Source organism: Triturus cristatus, chromosome 3_2 (genome assembly GCF_964204655.1).
Source record: "Triturus cristatus chromosome 3_2, aTriCri1.1, whole genome shotgun sequence".
Lineage (NCBI taxonomy): Eukaryota > Metazoa > Chordata > Amphibia > Caudata > Salamandridae > Triturus > Triturus cristatus.
In genome coordinates, this window is record NC_140584.1 from 1,078,528,260 (window position 1) to 1,078,545,836 (window position 17,577).

The following is a 17,577-nucleotide window of genomic DNA, read 5'->3' on the forward strand; positions in this document are numbered from 1 at the left end:
ATCCATGTGTCGCCGGCTGGCATTGAACAGGGTTAGTGGCACCGCGTGTCGCAGGCTGGTATTGAACAGGGTTAGTGGCACCACGTGTTGCCGGCTGGTATTGAACAGGGTTAGTGGCACCACTTCTTGCCGGCTGGCATTGAGCAGGGTTAGTGGCACCACGTGTCACTGGCTGGCTTTGAACAGGGTTAGTGGCACCACGTGTCACCGGCTGGCATTGAACAGGGTTAGTGGCACCACGTGTCGCAAGATGCCCATATGGAACTATGCCTCACTGATCGGGGGGTCTGGTGATGTGGCCGCTGACCTGGCTTTGGGGTCACTGCCATTCAGGACTCAGGACACGGTTTCACATGTGGGACCTACTGGGCCAAAGAGGATGCTGGTGTAGTATGTGAATGGGGAAGGAGTAATGTGGGCCAGCGTCGGGGGGCCAGCGAGTGTCTACAGAGGCTGCAGAGGTCACAGAACTGGTGCTTGGAGCTTGCACTGGCATGTGGTGGACCCTCCTTGACACACGCCGGTGCCAGAAGGTGATCAGTGTGGCCTGGCTGCGCGGGGTGGGCCTGACAGGTTTGGGGTCCAGCGGGCCGGGGTATGGTAGGCGCACAGGATCGCAGGCAACTCAGCTCAGGAGGACGGCATCGGCCTCGTGGTGAAGTGAGAGGCGCCACCCTGGCAGAGACATTGGGTTTTCTGGAAGAGGACCACGCCCAAGGCTATGTGCTTTTTATTCACACCCCTACGCTGGCCTGGCGTACGCCAGGCCATCCCACTCTGCTCACACTTACGGGGGGATGTAACAGGCAACATTTCCGCAAACTCCCCCACTGGCCGAGGTGACATGGTTGCGTCCACTGTCCACTACACTCCATACACCAGAGGTGTATGTCGCCATGGATATGGGTGTGTTCTGCATGCTGCGGTCTGTCCAGCACATCTCTGCCACGCTTGGCATTGTGTGCTTTCCCAGTCATGGTTTTCCTGCCTCTTTCACACATGGCTGGTTGCCACCTCTCCCCACAGTGAGCTTGTGTGTGGCTGAGGTGCCTTGCTGTTTATGGCTCATGTTCACGTTTTGCCCACATTACCATTGTGAGTTGTTCTGTAGTGTTGGGTGGGTGGGCATGTTGTTTAGCATGTTGGTTTTGATTTTGTGACATGTGCGTTGCCAGAGTTGTGAGTTGCATGGTTGTGGAATTGAGGTGAGTGGGGTGTTCATTTGGAACTTGCCAAGGTGCTGTGCATTTCCCTTGGTGCCATCCTGGGGACGCTGGTTGCTGATGGACTGTCAGAGGATGGAGGAATCGTGCACACTGGCTGGGTAATTGGAGGCGATATTGGCGGAGGTTCCACGGTGCTTGGTTGTTGCCTGCAAATTGATGTGATATGTGTGCTTTCTGTTGCGGTGATTGTGTGCTGTGTCGGCAGGGGGCACAGGTATGACATGTGTGCTGTGGAGTGTCCCCGACACGTGCGTGCATCCAGCTATGGCGTATGGGCCTTGCTTGGTGTCCAGCAGGTCCTGTGCATTGTGTTGGACATATAGGGAATGGGGTAACAGGCTGATGGTGATGTCCAGGTCAGGTGTGAGGGACTTGGATGTGGCTGGCTGTGTGACTCCTCCGACTGTGGCGGGTGTTGGTTGGGGAGTACCAGGGGCCAACAGGTGCAGCACAGCCAGCAGCTTTGTGTGGGGTGGGATGTTGGTTGTCCACTGTGTTGGTGCCGTTGGCCTGTTGGGCGTTGTTGGTCAGGATGCGTAGGATGGTTGTCCTTTTAAGCCTGTAGTGGGCAATGACATTGTCAGGTGTTGGGTCTGTGTGGCTGGTGCGTTTCTTGGGGGTCCACTGTCATTGTCGGCGCTGCCTCTATGGTGGTCCAGGGGGTGTTCCGGGTGGGTGTTGGGGTCCTGGGGTGGTGGCGGTGGGTGTTGTGACCCTCTTGGGTGTCAGGGCCGCATGACCAGTGGCTCCGTGCCCTTCCGATGTGGCTGTGGGCTGATCTCCCTTTTGTGGTGCAGGCTGTGGTCCGACCGTGGACCACGTCACAGCAGGTGTTATTTTCCTGCTGCTAACACGCCTTATCGCCTGTTTTGTGTTCTTATCGCAGTTCTGGCTGGTCGTTGTGAATGTTGTGGAGTGGTGTTGTCGCGGCCTTGGGCACGGGAATGCCTACTCTGTATCTCATTAGCAATAGTTGTGGGGGTCTTCTATGGCAAGGTTTTTTGCGGCTGCTATCGCGAGTAAACTGGTGCTGTGGGCTGTTAACACCAGCTTGTGAATGGGGCGATCGATTTATCGCAACTTTGGCTGCAATAAAGTGCCGCTAACTCGGTGATAGCTCCTTGTGAATATCCCCCTTAGAGTTTATCTACTGTCTGAAATAAAAACAATTATTTGCAATGCAAATTGGTCTCGAATTTGTGAAAGTTTGAGCTATTAGTGTTGTAAACCACAATGTCTTTTACCGGTGTGTTTTGGGTTGTAGTGGGAGGAAATAAAATAAAAATGAGGGACAAAGAAGAAGGATTGCCTATAGCAAGCAAGGACTTTGAAAGGACATCGACAATTAGAGTTTGCAGTCATCTGCAATAGTCTAACAATAAAATAACATCTGTATGTTTAGGAGTGGCTCAGCCAGCGCTCAGACGCTGCGTCCAGCCCCAGCTCCCAAGCCACGTTCCCCACGACTGTCCCCGGCTCTGCCTCCTCCAGCACCGAGTACCAGAGCTGAGAGACCCCGCCCCAGAGGGAGCCGAAGCATAGTACTTGCCACTTCCACAGCTGCTGGGAGCTCCGGTTGTTCATAATAAACACGTTAACAATAAATCCTTCTTTAGGACTTTTGGATATAGTCACCGGAAACAAAGACCCCAGTTATTGAACGCCTCCAGCCGCTCACCGCGTACTCAGCAGCTCGGGCTGGGAGCAGCGGAAGGGAGTAGGTTAATGGGAAGCAATAGAATGTGCAAATGGGACGGGATCTAGTATGAACAGCATAGCTCATCAGCTAATACTTCCTCCGACATTAAACCAGCCGAGACATGCCTTGTTAAAGGTGCAGAAGCTACATGAGGCTCAGTTGGGAAACCTGATATGCTCAGCTACCCCAAAGTTTACATTCATTGTTTGTGCGAACAAAAAGTCTGCATTGCCCATTAACACACCTGAGAGCAAACAAGGCTAATCCACAGTTAAGCCATTGTAGGGAAATATAGTTATTATAATAAATAAGACAAATAAGAGTTGTATTTAAGAATTGATAAGCTATTGAAAAATACTAGTAATCGTGTTTGGATTAGAGGAAATGACCGCACCAGAACACTTGTTAGAACATAGATTTAAACAAGCAGATGCTTAATATCAAAATGTGTACAAAAATGTAAAACATAACTGATGTAAAGTTAGCTATGAAACAAAAAAACTACACGCGCCTCGCGCGGCAGCAGGGGGAGGGGAGAAAGGAGCGGGCCTGCGCGATTCACTTGCGGGAGCGATAGTGGCTGGCGCCACGATAATTGATAACATATGGCGCGAGCCGCTCGCTACTTCAAGTGAATCTCCACACGTGCATGCGTTGCCATTGAAGGCAATCGAACGCATGCACGTTTTTGGCCGCAAAACTGTGCCAATGACTGAAGGTCTCTCATAAGCAACGCATGCGCGCTGCGTAGGCGAGACCTAAAACCAGTTTCTGTGTAGGTAAATAAGGAGTAAATAGATAGTTCCAAAAGAATAGTTGCAGTTTTGGCAACTCATATGTCAACAAGAACCTAGAGTATTAATGAAAAGGATTACAAGATCTATATAGAAAAAAACGGGCAGATTTATCAAGGCTCTTGCCAGATGCAAAGCCAATAGAAATAAGCAAGCTGGCTCAAAATCTTGTTAAACTACTTTCATTTTATTTTTAGTTTGAAACTGGCCTAAATGTAATGCAAATTGAGTTTTACGCTAGCATGCATTACTTTGCATCAAGGAGACAAGATACTACGTGGGCCTTTCCATGCTACCACCCATGTGTTTTGATAAAGAGCCCTAACCAGTGACTTTGTGAACCCCCCTCTTTAGGAGATTAAGTAGAGGGAACCACTAAAAGACAAAAAACGATTTTATGGAAGAGCAGGACATGATTGAGAGGTCGGGTCAAGTGTGTTTACGTAAGCCCAGTTCAGAAAAGCAGAATGAGATGACGGAAACAAGGAAACAACCTGCAGAAAGAGCAGGAAATAGTGGGAGAGCGAAAGGCAAGTAAGAATAAATATTGCTAGAAAAGAAAGAATTTTTGTCCAATCTACAAAGGGGGAAGGTGGAAGGAAGGCAAGGTGAAATGTAATGTGAAAGGAATGGTCGGTGAAAGAAAAAATGAAGGGTGAATGCAAGGACTGATGGTTGACGGGATGAAGACTGAAATGATGAATAAGTAGAAGACTGGAAGTATGGATAGAATTATGTGTGAAGAATATGGTAACTGGATGGATGGACAGATGGATGAAAAAATGGAAAGGTGAAAGGATGGATTTATTTGAGAACCGATGGATGAAATCTCAGTGTATATTTAGAATAATGAAAAGATGGAGGAAGGCTGGAAAGATATAAGGATGATAAAGGGGTGTAAGCACAGCAGAATGGATGGATAGATGAGTGGATGTAAGGGTGACAGAAACTACTATAGGAAGGGCCCGGTTTACTTGCTTCGCATTATTTTTTTTTCGGGTAACTCCCTTGCTGATACCAATAGTAATCAGGGCTTTGCGCCAAAAAATATTGCTTCTTCGGACAGGAGCAATGTAGGAGAAAAGGTTTTTTCTACAACTTTTTCAAACTTTGCTAGTGTGCTGCACTGCATACATACAACGTGGGAAACGCTGTAAAGTTAGTCTGAGCATATTATTATATATTGGAAGGGTACCCTTTAAGTATGAAACCTGTGCTAGAAATTAAGCACAAACCTTGGAGGAATGATTTACTACAGAGGATGCCCCTCCTGAGCATGAGGAGTTCAAAACCGATAACTGGTGTATCACAATTTTGAGATCACTACCCTTAGAGGTGTGAATATATCAATAGTCTTCACTATTTGGCCTGACTCTAACTGCATGAATGAATACACAGATTAGGTAGAGTTCACACTTAGCCCTGAAGAAGGCCTTTTGCCCTAAGATGCAGTCTATAGGCTGAAACACGCTGGCACAATAAGGGGTGCTAGAGTCTTAGTACTCACTGCACATCCTCATAGTTCTTTTTAATCTTATCCAGGGTAGCATTAATACAATTATTTGTTTCACCCTTCATGTCATTTTAACATTGGTTCCCTATAAATATTGTGTGCCTCCTTATCAAGAGCTCCCTCTAACAGGCACTTAAGTCCATCCTTGCAGTACCACCTATCCATGTTGTGATAAGGTTACCATAATAGCCTCCACTGCATGCAGGTGGTCACTCCCATTGTTAAACAGTGTTTAGCTATGGAGGTCCTGTGATGTTTACCTGATGTCCTCTCCCTCCCCATTTAGTGTAATATAACCATCGGTGCCTTCCCCTCTCACCTCACTTTCCTAAACAGCAATAGGTGAATGTCCTGTAGTGAACATCCCCATGACTTCCTGAAGAGCTTTGCAAATGGGCAATTTGCTTTTGAGATCCTTTGTTTTTCCTTTGCAAACACTTCACACCTTTTCAGCAGAGTTGAGAAGCTGGTGACTATCTAGATTATGACAAAAATGAACAGTTTTTTCATAAACCATATTTAGCATATTTGCCAAAAATCCATGTTTACTAATGTATTAGATTTTTTATAATTATTACAATGATAAATATCACCATAGCGTACAAATGTTTTTTGGGCTTGGGAAATTGGGCTTGGGCTGCTTTATGGAAAATATGACTTTTATTGCTAATCTCTGGACCTTACAATGAGAAAGGCTGGTGCGGGTTATACTTCAGATAACACTTTGAATTTTGTCACATGTCAAAACAGATTACTATGACGTATGGTGAAATGGTACACACCATTGCGCATGCGACCTCTACGCTTTGTACCATTGGTGCAGTTTGCACCGTATTACTGTGGCTTTAAAAAGAATTAGGTATGCCAAACAGTGTTAAGGACTGGAGCAGGTTTTCAGTGGCAGAGCAAATGCCCAGGGATATGTTTGGCTGTCCCCAGAGCTCAGAGTTAAATATACCACTACAGTCAGAAAAAATAGGGTGACTACACAAAAAGATGCACTTCCTGCATAGCCTCAAAGTGAAATACAGCAAGATCACATTTTCTTTACTGTGATCTGTTGCTTTGAGACCATTTAGTGGTTGGCAGACAGTCCAGTTTATAGATCGATGCACCATGCCTAACAAGGTGGCGATTACTGTAAAGTAAAGACAGGCAACGCCGGCAAGGCTCCCGCTCCTGCACTGAAGGTTTGCTGAGTGAGCACCATGCTTGAAGCAACTGCTTGGCAACTTTTTTGAATTGTAAATTTGTTTTGCTTAATATAAAAACACAAGGCCAAGACACACCCTGTGCTTGAGGGCCATTCTACATTTTCCTGGCAACCGTCTGGCATGCCTTGCATAGCAGACACGAGAAGGCAAAAGGAGTGGCGGTCATCCTGCCCTCAATATGGAGGGGCATCCATCTTTATGAGATTGGTGCCCATTGATGGACAGCCTACCGGGATAGTGGTATACACCAGCGGTCCCAGTGGGGGCTCCACCAGTCTAAACACAATACTTGCCCAACTCGAAATTGAGCATATCAAAGGCAAGTTTGGTCTTTAGTGCTTCACATTGTAGATTATGTACACTCTATGTATTCATGTTTCAAGCACACTCATTATTGACCTGGTTTGAACAGATTATTTACATAAATATAACACTATGATTGCTTACATGTGTTGCATTTTCCTCCTTCTTCTTCCAGGTATGGCTATGTGGTGGAAGCATGGAAGTCCTGCCATGCTCAAGAGTTGCTCACATTGAACGTAAGAAAAAACCTTACAACAATAACATTGGCTTCTACACCAAGAGGAATGCTTTAAGGGTGGCTGAAGTCTGGATGGATGATTACAAATCTCATGTTTACATTGCCTGGAACCTACCACTAGATGTAAGTACTCTGTTATGTGAAAGCATCTCCTGTAATGCCTCACTTTTCTATTTGCCCACTATTTCCATACTTAACACAATTTAAAACTGCAATAATTACTGCTTAATTCTACCCAGGATAATAATCCTCTTAATAGCTTATGGTCTTATTTATAGCTTGGAGGGAATGAAAAACTCTTCAATTTGTGAATTAAACTTGAAATACCTTGTATAATCTATCAGCTGAATTTACTCTAGTATTGAAACTACAGGCTTAGTATTGTGGAGGAAATTCATCCAGTATATTCTACTCTGTATGTATACATAACACCATTGTGTAGTTATCGTTAGGTCAGAGTTTCTATAGGGAGAATAATATCTGTTTTGCTAATAACTTTGGCACTGCTTTACAAATCCTCACAAAACATGTTTTAAATTAATCAACCCCAGTTCCTATTTGATAAGTCTCAGACTGACTCATTAAGTGAGGGTCAAGAAAACGTGGGGTTCCAAAAACATTGAATTCCTATGAAACTCCTCTAGGAAATTCTGTCACAGCTACAAAAAAAAATCAGAATAGCATTACACCAAGGGGCATATCTACAAGGCGGCGATAAAAAATTATCGCCGCTTTTGCGGCCGTTTTCGGCCAAGAAGCGACGATAATTTTATCGTTATATCAGCAAGGTCACACTATCTATCGTGTGAATCCTTGCCTTAGCGTCTGTTTACTGAACGCCCAGCTCTAATGAGATGCAAAATGGGCGTTCCTTCCTGAAATAACTGGAGAAATGTCGCAAACCGACATTTCTCCAATTAGCAAGGGAATCGCTAACAAGCATAGCGAGAAGAAAAGTAGCACTAACCATGGTTATCGCTACTTTATTACGCCTGCTTTAGTTCTGACTTAGCCATGTAATCTAATGGGAGGTGGATTACATGGCTAAGACCACCCTGCCCTATCAGCAAGGTATCGCCGGACACACAGCGATAATCACACTGTTTTTCAGCTAACGCTTGCATTTCCATCGCTTTGGAGATAAGCGATGCTGATAACACGCTATCTCCGTGATAGAAAGCAGAGATAGCCGGCGATAATTATCCTAGCGCTAAGTGCGCGCTTAGCGATAATTATCGCCGGCCCTTGCTGATATGCCCCCAAATTTGGCAAAAGGTTCAGCACTGTACTCAGACTGCATGCTTACAGTGATTTGGTTTAAATCTGTTCAGCTGTTTTTTAGAAATTAGTATTTAAATAGATGCGCCGAAGGTCATGAAGCGGCTTAAAAGTTAGGTACCGGTTCTGTTCGTACATGCTCTGATTGACGAACTGAAAGGGGACTAGTCAATCATGATTGACTGACCACAACATCAACAATATGTTGGGGAAGCTATTACAGGACTCAAGGACATTGTTTCTATGTCATGAAAGTTACATAAATATAAAAAGAAATGTAAGGGACTCCGGGGGTCACAGAATGAACCACAAATCAAGGGTGTCGGGAGATTATAGTCACAATATAAATCAATTGTTGGTGGTGTTATACTCATTTTAGGAATTATGGTTAGTTCTCGGGAGATCTTATCATCTGTACAATCCTTACCCTATGCTGAGATTTGGGGAACCATGTTTTTATAGAAAACTGTTTTCTATCTTAGAGGTTATGAAAGGTGCTATGGAATCTAAATTGAGAGGACATTTTCAATAAATTCACAATATCCTTCTCAGCCATGTGAGTATATAGTCTGATATGTTGATTAAAATTGTACTTCCAACATTAGCAGCAGCTTGTCAGTTGATTCCTCAGTATTCTACAGCAGCTTCAAACAGAGTTCCAAAGAGCAACTAGAGTGCTGCCATTCTTTTTTGTGGCTGAAGTGTGACGCACATTGGGAATCAAAGCTGTAAAACTAAAAGCCTTTCCTTTAGAACTGAACAAAATGATGAGGTTCATTTTGTCATAGAAATTGTGGTTAATGTACTAGAAACCTAAAATGAGGACACATTTTCCGAATTCTCACATTTCTTCCTCATCTGTGTCAGTAAATCTTTCTGACATGCTGACTGAAACATGTTCTTTTAACACTAGCAGCAGTTTTTCAGTTAACTACCCAACATTCCAAGTCTTCTAATGAACAACTCGACTTCTAACATTCTCACCCTCTTTTAACTTGACCGCACATGGGCTCTTTTTCTACCCTTTGTGCACTCATGTGGAGATAATGATTCTGCATGACTGCACCATGGTTTCCCATCATATTTACCGAAAAGCACATCTAAAGTAAAAGATGCAGTTTTCTTTCAGGTTTCTCCTCATCATATTGGTGCATTTGGTTGGTGGATACTCACTACAACTAGCGCTAGTAGAAGTTTGCATATGTGCACATGCGTTATAAAGGGTGGTGGCGCTACCATCAGAGCTGCCGACTAGGGAAAAATGTTTGAGTCTTGACATCAGCTCAACATGCTGTTGAGCACACTGTGCCTAAAAAATAATGTGACTTTGTGTAACGTAACTGGTGCTGTGTAAAGTACTTTGATACCTTCGTGTCAAGCTCACGCTCTATAAAAATACCCAAAAACAGGCGCTCGTTGGCAAAGCTCTGCTGCAGTGTGGTTACCGCACTGTATTTTGTGGCACTCGAGGCAAGCCTCATAGTTCAGGGTGTGTACTAAAATTATTTTTCGCCTATTGCAACTGCCACGCAGATTAAGAATAAACTATTTGACCTTTGAGGAAGTCTTTGCTTCTTCAATAAATATGTGGGAAGAGGATAATGTGAGGGAAAACTGCATAGATACCATCTGTTTATTTTTATTTTTATTGAATGTTCTTATAATCTTACATAACAATGGTCACATCTGTAACAATCCCATGAAGTACATTACAATGAGGAATCCATTACATCACGGTATCCAATAACACACAGTGGAGCAATCACATAGCATATCAGTGTCTCACTGAACAGCCAAGTATTGGGATTAATGATTTGTTTTAAGTAGATCAGGATGTTCACGCAGGTAGACAGTGAGTGGCCCCCAAATGTCTGAGGGCTTAGAAGCAGTTGGTAGTTCTTCCGCGTATATAAAAAATTGTCTCTACAATAGACAGCATCTAATATCCAACTTGTTAGAGTCAGGGTCAGCTTGCTATCCCAATGCATTGCTACTCTACATTTTGCAAGCAGTAACATTATGGCAACCAACTTCTTTTTTGCAGATCTCACAGGTCTGTTGAGGCCTAATAGGCATACTTGTGGTGTGTACAATAGTGTACATGATACGAACATTCATAAGTGGTAAATCACAACTTCCCAATGTTTCTTTACCGTATCACAATTCCATGCAAGATGTGCGAAATCTGCCTGGTCAATCCCACATCTCTTACAATGTGCGTTGTCACGTAGTCCATATTTATATAGTTTAGCTGGAGTGTCGTATGCTTGATGTATATATTTGTAATGGATGATACGGAGATTGCCATTGGGTGTGAGCAATGTAGTGAGTGTGCAACAAGAGGCCCAGTCTTCATCCCTCAGGGAGACGTCTAATAATTTATTCCAGTTGTCAAGAGCTTTGTGAGTGTGAGCTCCTATTTCAATTTGGAGTTTATACAGTCGTGAAATTATATTAAGGTGGGTGGAGGCGGCTATCAGAGTCTGTTGTGGTTGCATGACAGGGGGTTCAATGGGATAGGTTGGATACAATTCTCTCAACATATACTAAAGAGGACACCCGCCCAAATACTATATAAGAGGGCCTAGAGCATAGTTCCCTGGATCAAAAAAACTCAACTGGAGCTGAAAGAACAGACCAAATATATAAAGGCACCAAGCAAAGTTGAAAAATAGAAAAATATATATTTCTTGTTTATTATGTTTTTATATACAGCATTTTTTCAAAACTTTTTTTTGGATTTTTACACATAGACACATAAATGATGAAAAAACAGTAAGTGTACTACAAAATCGTAGTAATCCAGATTACTAAATGTCCCACACGTAACTCAACTCATACATACATACATTCATACCATCAACCTTGCAATAACAAAATACGGTCTCGATGGAAAAAACTTCCAGATGTAATCATATAGGTGGTTAGCTCATGAATCATCCAGTAGGAAAATAACGATACATTGTGGTAGGAAGTGCCGGAAGTACAGGCGCCAACGCGCGTTTCGGTGTTGGACCCAGACTTGGGTCCCACCTTCATCAGGGCGAAGACCAGTAGATTGTGAGGGACATAAGCTATACCTAGGATTAATCAAACAAACATATATAAACAATCAAAAACACAATAATAAAAAATAAGCATATAAACTGATGCAGTGTCATGAATATTACAAATCTGTCCATAGGGATCAGCTCCAGAATTGAATAAAACGGGGATATCTATACCATAATTTTCATACAAGGTCCAATAGGTACCAACAAGGAGCACGTGTCAGAGTAAACCTCCAAAGTAGGAATAACCAAAGCAATAAACGTAGTACTGGGTATAGGGCAGAAAGAAATAAAAGATCCGTGCAGTTACATAAGTGCAGATATATAGAAGAATCGAAAGACAACACCCCGCATATTTAGCACCCGTGTTTGGGATCAACAAGTAAGACGATTATTTATGCATGTACGCAGGCTAAGAGGGCCTTATTCATGATACGTACTTTAAAATTAGAGCCCCGACAATAGGGGTTTAAGTGCACATCTTCGCTGGAAGGAGAAATATGTATTCAAGGGCTCAAACAGGTTGCTGGTACAATCTAGGGAAGATTAGTCCAAAACAATCTATTCAAATATCTGCATTGGTTCATGTCAATGTTAAAAACATGGGGAGGAAGTCATGTTCAGTTAAGAGGTAACCTACCCGAGCCGCTGAATATGGCCAGGAGCGTTCAAACAAGTATATATCAAACGGGTACGATAAAGCACAATGCATTTAGCGAGGTTAGAACAAGATGGCTCAGGGAGGTACAAACAGATCTAGAAAGAATAATAGATCATGAAGAAGAAAATGAATTATAGGAAGACATTTAACTTCAATGGGGCAAAGTCCCGTATCCAATAAATCAAGAAAAAGAGATATGGATGGAACAAACATACTTGTAATTAGCGGCAGGGCAGTAATTAGGTGTAAGCTGGTTTTCACGTGACCTAAAGAGGTTCGAGGATGGGTTGACAAAAAGCGTGAAGGCTGCGTCAGAGCGCTGGATATCGTGTGTTTCAAGCCGCAGATGTTTCCTACATAAATAGAAACAAAATATTTCGAAATAGAATGGTATAGAGGTAGCTAAATGACTACCGCATTCAGGCAGAGAACAATAACGACCTCTTAAGGGCAAAGGATACATCAAATCATCGATAGCCCAAACGTTCTGAAGTCAAGCACAGGCGTGGTATGGAAATCAGAGCAGCGAGGCTGGTAATGGGGCGCTATTGTGCTGTTCCAGCAGGGGAAGGGGGACGAAGTCAAAAGGGGCAGGGGTATGGATAATGGACTTCAAACCCTCAGTCTAAGGGGACAGATATATAACCAGAGGGCAGATGGTTCCCGATAGGACGGGGCAGGCGTCCAGGCTTAAAAAAGGGGATGGAAGACGACAATTCCCATTCCTTGGATCTTACTTGTCTGTCCTGGTTTCCGACTTTGAAAAAAAGCGTCGTTCGCGTGTACGGTAGCACGCCGGGAGTGCCCTGGATGATTCAGCACAAGAGTCCCGCCCTTCTTAGCGAGCTACGGATTCAACGTAGGCCAATCGGAAGGATCATGACGTGTGATCTAAAGGTATAGAAAGAGGACTAAAAATACGTACAGGGAATCAATCTGCTTGACAAAACGGTGGCCATATAGAAGCGATGGACATGGCCCTTGAAAGAGCACAGGACAAATAAAGGCCAAGGCAACGTGCGGAGTCGCGAATTGCCGTGCTCCAATCTATTTTGGGCAAAGTTAAAGACCCACCAATGTTGAGTCAACATACTCGTACAGATAATCCCAGCACCGTGCAGGGAGAGCACAAATATTCTAACTAACTCACGTATACAGCAATCTCAATGGGTCTGATCAGTAAAAGATGCAGATAAAACCAGTCATTTAGGTGATCGCATTCTCCCACGGGATAATCTCATTCAGCCCATGCTGGACAGAGTCCAGATAAAAGATCCAAAAGGTCTCTCTCTTTTTCCTAATTCGACTGGGGTCTCTGCCTGATGGAGTACAGATCTTCTCTAGAATGGACCACTTCAAGTCCGTTTCATTGTGTTTTTTATCAAGCCAATGGCTAACCAATTGGGCATCGATTTTTTTGGTGCGGATATTGGACTTGTGTTCGCAGATCCTAATTCTACACTCGCGACCTGTCTCTCCAATGTATATAAAATCACATGGGCATGTAATGATATAAATCACATTGGAGGTACGACAGTTGGTCATCCCCTGAAGTGTGATAGACCGATCATTGACGTTGATGGACTCGCCAACAATCGCATTGGGGCATGCCTGGCAGGTACCACAACGATGATTCCCCTTGATGGGTTCTAGCCTCGAAATGGCAGTCTGAATGGGAGCCTTCTTATCCATAATTCTCCCTCTGATCAGGAAATTTTTTAAGTTCTTATTCCGTCTAAAGGCAAAAAGAGGTTTCGTCTCATCGTTGCTAATGTTGAAAAGGTACCATAGAGAGTTGATGGTCTGTCTGATTCTGTGGTTAATGTTGGAATGTTTGGTAACATATGCCAACTTATGCACTGGGTTAGTCTCCTTGGCATCAAACATGGACTCTCTGTTAAAATATCTGGCTCTTTTGAGGGAGTCCTTGATCAGCTTATGTGGATAGCCTCGACTAAGTAGTTTAGCCTTGAGAAAGTCAGCCTGTATTAGGAAATCTTTGATGTGAGAGCAGTTCCTCCGAATACGGAGGAACTGGCTAAAGGGAATGCTGTCCCTTTGACACCTGGGATGGTAGCTGCCGTATTGTAGCAGTGTGTTTCTGGCTGTGGGTTTGACATACAGGGACACGCATATTTTGTTTTGATGGTGTTCGATCCAAACGTCCAGAAATTCAACCTTAAGGTTGCTAAAATGGGCGGTAAATTTCAAATTAATGTCAGCTGCATTCAGCCAGGCAATGAATACATCCAGAGAGCTTTGGTCTCCATTCCAGATGAAAAAAATATAATCGATGAATCAAGACCATGCTCGGACATTCTCATAGAAGGGCGCCAATTCGTTATAGATGTTGATCTGTTCAAAACGTCCCATATAGAGACAGGCTATGCTCGGGGCACAAGAAGCCCCCATGCTAACGCCCTGTTTCTGATGAAAATAGTTGTTATTGAATTCAAAGTAGTTTTCACTCAATACTGTCTTTAGACATTCTATGATAAAAGGGGCGTTGGTGATTTCTGTTTCCATAGCCAGGATCTCTTGAAGCACCGATAGTGCTCCTTCCTGGGGGATATTCGTGTACAGAGATTCCAGGTCCAATGTGACCAAAAGCTCCTTTTCCGGATCATAAGGCATATTCTCGATTTTTGAGATAAAATGGCCCGTATCTTTCACATAAGATTCAAGTTTGCTAACCAACGGTTTCAAAAAGCAGTCGATGTATTTAGAGAGCGGTTCGATGGCCGAACCCATGGTAGAGACAATGGGTCTTAGGGGTGGGTTCGAGATATTTTTATGGGTCTTGGGTACCCTGTATATGATGGGCATGCGGGTCTACCTGGGTGTCAAAAATTCAGCTTCCTTAGTGCAAATAAAATTCTCCTCAACCGCAGCCTCAACCATGGATAGAATGCGCTGTTTAAGGTTAGGTTCGGGGTTTCTTGTGATACGTTTATAGTATCTTCTAGATGACAAGAGGGTGTTCATTTTCTCAATGTATGTAGGGGTGTTAAAAATAACGATGCCCCCTCCCTTGTCGCAAGGCTTGATGGTGAGTTGCTTGTTATCTTGTAACGATTTCAAGGCATTCTGTTCCACAGTTGATAAGTTGCTAGCAGGTTTGGGGACAAATTTAATGGTTTTGGCAATTTTCAATAAAACCGCCTTCTCAAAAATGCCTACTTCTGAACCAACAAGGTCCAAGCTAGGGGTGAAATCAGAGGGGGGGTCTAAGTCCTGAAAGATTATCCATAATGTCAGATGATGGTCTGTTAAGGAAGAACTTTCTTAACCTGATTTTCCTGAAAAAGGAATATAAATCCTTCATGAATTCAAATTTATTGAAAGAGGTAGTGGGAACGAAGGAAAGGCCCCTAGACAGGAGAGTCACTGCTTCAGGGTCAACATTGGAAACAGATAAATTAAACACAGGTATGTTTATTGAGTTTTCCAGTACTGGTTGTGTCTGTTTTGTATATACATTTGTCTTTGACCCTGAGCCTGATGGAAGTTCCTCATACAGGGTGTTCTGGTTCTGGGGCAGTAGTTCCCTCTGCGGTTGCCTACAAAATGATCAGGCAAAACCGGTCTGTCAAAAGATTAATGTCGGGGTTGGTAATTCGAGTTGTAGTTTGTCTCATACTCAACAGGCCCTTCTCCTTCCGAGTCCGTGGTATCAGAGAACGTGGTGATCTTTTTATTTATTCCCCCATCTCATGTTGCCATTGCTGGATCCATTAGTGTCCGGCATGTTGTAAAAGTTGGACACAAGATACGGTTATGTACGTTCCTGGGAGAGTAGCCTGATGTCTTTCCTCAGTTTTTCGGTTTTCCTTTTCAGGAGATATGCAGAGAAGGAATCTAATTCTTGGGCGATCTCTTCTAGGTTTTTTGTTGCCAATTCAACGGAGTTGTCTTTCTTGAGCCTTTCTTCCAATTCTTCTATTTCTTTATTCATGATGACTAATACTTCTCTTGCCGTCTCGATGATTAACATCATTCAGTCCCGTGAGCATCTGTTCGATATTAGAGCATATTTCTCTAGGAACTGTCTAATTTCTACAAATAGCCCTGGGATATTGCGGACCCGCAGTCCGAACGGGATAGTTCCGGCCTTCAAGTACTCAAGCATGAAGTTAGCATGAGCTTCAGTGCGTTTCGATATTTTCTTTAGGTTAAGAAGTTTGGTCCATTCACCCTCAAGACCTTTGGATAACGAGAATTGTTTGTCACTGCCAGCTGCTAAGCCTATCATTCGTGCAAAGTCCTCATTGGAGAACCCAAAGGTTTTAATGCTCTCCATATTGTGAGGCGATAGGTTGGATCAAGGAAAAAAAAAAAGGGGGGGGGGAAATACGGGGAACAGATGTTTTTTATACTAATGCAAGCATTCAAGGAATAATGAAGTAGTATAAGTCAGGGGAAAACAACAGAAAAAGAGGTTGCATAAATCGTGAAGGATAAGTAGCAAAATAAGATTACAGACAAAAAGGTCCCAAACCACCAGTTACATCAGTAAGGTTCAGAAGATACATATACAGACGGAGGTGCTCATAAATACATCGCCTCGAGCGAACAAACCCCCACAGCAACCAGGCTGTGAAGACAAAACCAATTGCGAAAGGGGGACCCCTAAAAGGAATATAGGGCAGGTAGAGTAGGGGTAAATCAATCAACATACACTAAAGAGGACACCCGCCCAAATACTATATAAGAGGGCCTAGAGCATAGGTCCCTGGATCAAAAAAACTCAACTGGAGCTGAAAGAACAGACCAAATATATAAAGGCACCAAGCAAAGTTGATAAATAGAAAAATATATATTTCTTGTTTATTATGTTTTTATATACAGCATTTTTTCAAAACCTTTTTTTGGATTTTTACACATAGACACATAAATGATGAAAAAACAGTAAGTGTACTACAAGATCGTAGTAAACCAGATTACTAAATGTCCCACACGTAACTCAACTCATACATACATACATTCATACCATCAACCTTGCAATAACAAAATACGGTCTCGATGGAAAAAACTTCCACATGTAATCATATAGGTGGTTAGCTCATGAATCATCCAGTTGGAAAATAACGATACTATGAGGTAGGAAGTGCCGGAAGTACAGGCGCCAACGCGCGTTTCGGTGTTGGACCCAGACTTGGGCCCCACCTTCATCAGGGCAAAGACCAGTAGATTGTGAGGGACATAAGCTATACCTAGGATTAATCAAACAAACATATATAAACAATCAAAAACACAATAATAAAAAATAAGCATATAAACTGATGTAGTGTCATGAATATTACAAATCTGTCCATAGGGATCAGCTCCAGAATTGAATAAAACGGGGATATCTATACCATAATTTTCATACAAGGTCCAATAGGTACCAACAAGGAGCATGTGTCGGAGTAAACCTCCAAAGTAGGAATAACCAAAGCAATAAACTTATTACTGGGTATAGGGCAGAAAGAAATAAAAGATCCGTGCAGTTGGATAAGTGCAGATATATAGAAGAATAGAAAGACAACACCCCGCATATTTAGCACCCGTGTTTGGGATCAACAAGTAAGACGATTATTTATGCATGTACGCAGGCTAAGA

General features: G+C 43.2%; 1 protein-coding gene across 1 annotated transcript in view; it reads left to right on the plus strand.

Moving 5' to 3' along the window:
* Positions 1-17,577, plus strand: part of GALNT17 (polypeptide N-acetylgalactosaminyltransferase 17) — a 1,717,045-nt gene that overhangs the window by 1,515,778 nt on the left and 183,690 nt on the right. Inside the window, exon 7 of the mRNA XM_085649814.1 lies at positions 6,925-7,110. Coding sequence (XP_085505940.1) covers positions 6,925-7,110 — 186 coding nt within the window. The remainder of the gene's footprint in view (positions 1-6,924; positions 7,111-17,577) is intronic.